Source organism: Dryas octopetala, chromosome 8 (assembly GCF_963921425.1).
Source record: "Dryas octopetala chromosome 8, drDryOcto1.1, whole genome shotgun sequence".
Taxonomy (NCBI): Eukaryota; Viridiplantae; Streptophyta; class Magnoliopsida; order Rosales; family Rosaceae; genus Dryas; species Dryas octopetala.
In genome coordinates, this window is record NC_141373.1 from 7,616,529 (window position 1) to 7,622,303 (window position 5,775).

At 38.8% G+C, this 5,775-nt stretch overlaps 1 protein-coding gene across 1 annotated transcript; it reads left to right on the forward strand.

Moving 5' to 3' along the window:
* Positions 1-816: 816 nt before the first annotated feature.
* LOC147276736 (transcription factor bHLH95-like) lies at positions 817-2,661 on the forward strand. Its single transcript, XM_086255554.1, has 2 exons — positions 817-1,224; positions 2,164-2,661. Exons 1-2 carry the CDS (start codon positions 817-819, stop codon positions 2,659-2,661), a joined length of 906 nt encoding a protein of 301 aa, XP_086111680.1.
* The last annotated feature ends 3,114 nt before the right edge of the window (positions 2,662-5,775 follow it).

The following is a 5,775-nucleotide window of genomic DNA, read 5'->3' on the forward strand; positions in this document are numbered from 1 at the left end:
GTGGTGATAATTACATTAATTACTTGAGTTGCCAGGGTACAAGTATTAATATATATATATGTAGTTTTCTCTTCTTATGTCGTTTTCGAGACCGAATAGTGAAAATCTTGGTCACAACGTTTGTATCATACGTGTCAATGATGAAACGCCGCGTAATCATTATTCAGGACACCGAATCCTATATCCTGCATGATAATGATGTAGTGAAACCGTTGTTCCTATTATACTTTCTGTCATAGTAAATACAATTGTTTCACAAACATAATCTGCCCCGATTTCACATCTAAAAATAGCTCCACAAATTTCCAAATCCCAAAAATTCATCAAAAAAATTATTTAAAAGAAAAAAAGAGAATTGGGTATTGATGCCTCAACATAGTTTTTCCAAATGAGGCTCAATGGCATTGTAGTAAGTTGAGAAGAAATGGGGCAAATAGGTATTTTCATGATATATGTATATATATATATGGTGTATTTGGCCAAACTGGAGTTTGAGTGGGGTCTTAGCAAAGGGCCATCCGTTTTTGTTTTGAAGCCCAGTAACGGCACAGTCTTATGATTATATTTTGGGCTCTTTCTTTGCCAGCCAAAAATCATCTCTCTCTCTCTCTCTCTCTCTCTCTCTCTCTCTCTCTCTCTCTCTCTCTCTCTCTCTCTCTCTCTCTCTCTATCTTTCTCACACACACCTATACAGCCCTTAATCTTTGCCACCTTTTTAAACGCCTGTGCACCCCCTCTCCCTCCTCTCCTCTCTTTTATACCCACTCTCTCTAAACTCTCTTCTCTCTCTCTCTCTCTCTCTGTGGCTAGGTAGCTATGTCTGACGGAGAAGCAGGAATAGGAGGAGGGTGTGAGGGTCTTTTTTGGGAGAACCAAACATGGGCAGAATTGTCAAATTCTGGAAACTCAGGTGGTGGTGTTAGTGGTTTTGAGGGTAATCAAGTTGGGGAGGAAAAACAGCTGCAGCAGGTGGAGACAGTGATGATGGGAACAGATCAAGATCAGGTGCAGGCAGTGAAGGGTAAGAAGCGGAGAGCTGCAGCTGCAGGCGTTACTAGCAAGAATAGGGTCAGTACTGATGATCAGTTGGGAAAAGAAGGGAAATTGGGTGGTGCTGAATCTGATGATCATGAGATGCATATATGGACTGAGAGAGAAAGGAGAAAGAAGATGAGGAACATGTTTGCTAACCTTCATGCTTTGCTTCCTCACCTCCCTGCTAAGGTAATGCTTTTGCTTTTGCATCTCTCTCTCTCTCTCTCTATCTATCTCTCTTACTCTCTCTTCTCTATCACTATCACTATCACTATCATCTCTAGCTCTTTCTCTATCACACTCTCTCTCTCTCTCTCTCTCTCTCTCTCTCTCTCTCTATCCCTCCCTCCCTCCCTCTCTCTCTCGCCCCCTTCTCTCTCACCCCTCTCTTTCTGATCTCTCTTGTCTCTCTAGAAGAAAAACTTTTTGTCTTTATAAAAAAGAGACAAGCCCTCTCTCCATTTGCGTTTGCTTTTTTCTATAAGGTAAATCAAGCCATGATAGCCTTTTTGCATATAATGGGCAGTTAATGAGAAAAGCTTTCCTTTTTCCTCCATTTCTGCCCATTTTATGTACAGCTTTTGACGAGAATTGTAAGTACATGTTTTGATTTATGATTTTGTGGGCATGAAAGATAAAAAAATTTAATTACTTCAATTATCTGTTTGATATTTTCATGTCAATTTATATAGAAAATGCATGGGTTTCTCTAGATCGAGAAAGGGTTTTTAATGTGATAATTAATCAGTAATGCCTCATATCTTTAGATGCCAATTAAGATCTCACCACCAAAGATGGAGTTTAGCAGGTGGATATATAACCCATATATATCCTAGAAGATTTCTCAAAAATTCAATTCTAATTAAATGCTTGGACATGCATGTACTCAGTTTGGCTATATATATAGTTAGTTTCTCCTCTGCAGATTTGGGAAGTTCATTTTCCCTCAGATTGTTCATAGCAGGTGGATATATATAGTTTCCCTTCTTTGTAGACATGTCTTAAGAATAACAAGGGCTTTAGGACATGATGTTGTGATCAATCAATTCAAAAATTTAATTTCATATGATTTGAACAACAATATATGCATTCTAATTAATTGATCTATATATGTGTGCTTAATTACAGGCTGACAAATCCACAATCGTTGATGAGGCAATCAACACCATCAAAACCCTGCAACAGACTCTCCAAAACCTACAGAAACAAAAGCTGGACAGGCTCCAAGGTGCCTCAAGTAGCATTGCTATGAACAATTACGACCCATCATCAATACTTAACCTACAAAACGTTGCCTGTGATGACTCAAGAGAGGCATTCTTAGCTGCTATGGTGTCTTCCGGTTACTTCGCCACTCCTGAAAACAATGCTTCCAATTCACTCTTAACCCCACATTTTGGTCGGCCAATAATCTTCGAAACATGGACTTCGGCCAATGTGGTCTTGAACATCTGCGGCAACGAAGCACAGATTAATGTGTGCGCCCCAAAGAAGCCCGGCATGTTTACCACCATTTGCTACATCTTGGAGAACCATAACATTTCGGTGGAATCTGCTCATATCTCCTCAGATTGCAATCGCAGTATGCTCATGATTCAAGCGCGTGTAAGTTTGGGTTTTGGTTAATTTATCCTATCTCATTAGTCATTATAATTAAACTTTTGTGTTAGTCTAAAATGCTAGCCAATATTCAAAATTGATCTATATATGCATGTTCTTAGAAATCCATAGTGCATGCTGGAGAATGTTGCATGGTTTGGGTTCAGCCAAATTATGTGCTTTTGAATTACCACTGCAAAGATACATGCTCCCAAGGTGGCTAGCAAATTAGGGTTAGTCCCAAATAGGTTGCTTTTGTTAATTAAGCAGATTCTCAGCACACGCGTACGTGACGTCCCAAACTTTCTATTACATATACATGAAAAATATCTCATTAAAACAAATTTTATTTCTAATTGCTAGTGAAAGAAAGAATAGTACACATGTTGGTCGTGGTCATAAATTCTACCGTCCTACATATATAATAATTTGTTAGTCGTCAATCCGTATTAGAGAATAGATTATTAATTGTGCATTACCGTTATGCCACATATGATAAAAGTGCTTTGTCCTACAATTCTCAACTCCCCACAGCAAAAATAGAAAGCAAATTTGTAGGTGCTTTTGAAAGTTGCAGTGAATCACAGCAACAATGAAAATTTTATTTTACTCATAATACCCTCATTTTAGTAATTATAAATAGCCACAGCAGTTTTACATTACAATTTACCAAACACCTTCATACTGCTTTTTGTACTTACAACACTTTTGAAAATATAGTTTATCAGCCTATGTAGCGTATCTTTTCTCTTTAAATATATCATTTCGCACGGTTATATACAGTAATTGCTCCGACCAAAAGAGTCTTACTATGACGTTAGCAGTTTTCATTACATAGATATATAGACATGAATATTTATATCATTGGATACGTACCATTCCATATGAATTGATTTGAATTAATGTGTTTGTTAAGAACAATCTTGCTTATATAAAAACAAATTATATATGTAAGAACAAATGTTCTGTTCTTACATAATTACTGTTCTTCAAAGAAAGTCGATTTGCATAATACTATGTAGTACTTCTTTTTTCATTGCAAATTAACTTTGTTTCAATTGTACTTGCTGCATGTGTTATTTATCAGGCAAATGGAGTTCCCAATCATTTTGTACAGAGATTTACTGTGCAAGATATATTGACGCGTGCTGTAGGGGAGATATTGATGTTTGTTTCTTGATCAGTACCTGCAGACGAAACTCGATCAGTACCCAAACATGGTTTCTGAAAGCTAGCGTTGGTACTTGGTAGTTTAAGTTTTCTATGAGAGTAGTAGAGCTGCTGTAGCTAGCTTGCTAGCATTATGTATGTGTAGGTTCGTTCATTTGCCTTTCCCTTTTCTCTTTAAAGTGTACAAGCTAGTTTGAAATTACCCTTGTTACACTAGTACTGTCCTATTAATTCAAACTTCAGTGTCATGACTAGACCTTCTCTCTCTCTCTCTCTCTCTCTCTCTCTCTCTCTCTCTCTCTCTCTCTCTCTCTCTCTCTCTCTCTCTCTCTCTCTCTCTCTATGGATGTGGAATCTCTTCAACAATAGACCTGTAAATGGATCGGATTTTTCAATTCAAGTCCGATGTCATGAATAGGAGATGAATTTAGTGATTTAATCTGAGAATCCGATTACAATCCAAATCTATTAACATGTTACGTTAGCCAAACAAATATGAATTTAGCAAATCCGATCTGATAATCCGATTAATATAATATGTAACTTATTTAATTTTTCTATATTTATTACAAATTTTTTATATGTATATAATATGTAAAGCAATTTGATTTTTTTATACATTAAATTACTTAATATGAATAAAGTATTTGTAGATCGAGTTATCGGATCAGATATCTGATATTCCAACAAATCAAATATTTGATAATCCAACGTATCATATATGGATTTAGTTATTAAGAATACATTGGATTATTGAATTAAAACATATCAAATTAATTTCCATATCATATCGGATAGGGTTTTGACTAACCCATTGCATATCTAGCTAATTCATTTACTGGTCTAGTCACCACTCACCAATGACGACAAGGAGTTGGGCGAGAGTGAGAGAAATTAAAAGAGAGAGGACAAATCCGTCACAAATATGAGCGGGGTAAAATAGGAACTTTATGGAAAAATAAAAAATTTAGAGGGCTGCTATTTGCACACCTTTTTTTTTCTTTTTGCACACACTTTTCTCCTACACACCCTCTATCTTCTCCCAAAATTTAAAATTTCTCTTTAACACACCCCTCTAATTACCCTAATACCCCTATTTTATACATTTCACACACCCCCTATTTCTCTCCCAAAATTTAAAATTTCTCCTACACACCCCTTCACCCACCACACCCCATTAACTCATACCAAAAAAAAAAAAAAAAACACAGCCCCTCCCCCTCCCTCCCTCTCTCCTTCCCTCACCGACCACTTCCCTTTCTCTCTCCTCCCCGCAGCACCGACCTCTCTCTCTCTCCTCCCCACAGCACCACCCTCTTATCTCTCTCTCTTTTTCCACAGCACCACCCTCCCTCTCTCTCCTCCCCTCCGAACACCATAAAAAAAAAAATTCAGTTCAGCAGGTTCGGCGGACCAGTGCCGAACTAGGCTGTTTCGTTCGTCATTCATCCGCCGAACAATCCTGTTATATTCGGCGGATGACTGCCGAACGAAACAACCCGGTTCGGCACTGGTCCGCCGAACCTGCCGAACTGCATTTTTTTTTTAATGGTGGCTGGTTCTGGGCTTCGAGGTGGAAGACGAGGTGCTACGGGCGGAGGTGTAGCAGCGTGTAGGAGGACAGCGGGCTGGGTGCTGCGCGCAGGCAGTTGCGAAGAGGTGGTCGCCGATCTTGAAGGCAGACAGAGAAAAGGAGAGAGGAGATGGAAGGAGAGAGAGAGAGAGAGAGAGCCGCTGGTGGTCTCTGCTCGCGGGGAGGTGGCCAGCGATGGCAGGTGTGGCCAAGTTGGCGGCGGCCAAGGTTGACGGTGAAGAAGAAAAAAAAAAAAAAGGATGGGAATGGGGTGTGTTAGGGGGGGGGAGATGGGAATGGGGTGTGTGGGTGAGGGGAGAGCCAAAGTGGTCTTTTTTTTTTAGTTTTTTTTTTTTTAGAAGGGGTGTGCAAAAAAAAAAAAAATGTGCAAATAGCAG

Bases quoted from the DNA above. Each gene is read 5' to 3' on its own strand.
- LOC147276736 (XM_086255554.1), top strand. From the start codon at position 817: ATGTCTGACGGAGAAGCAGGAATAGGAGGAGGGTGTGAGGGTCTTTTT. The intron at 1,225-2,163 runs GTAATGCTTTTG...GCTTAATTACAG, and splicing joins TTCCTCACCTCCCTGCTAAG to GCTGACAAATCCACAATCGT.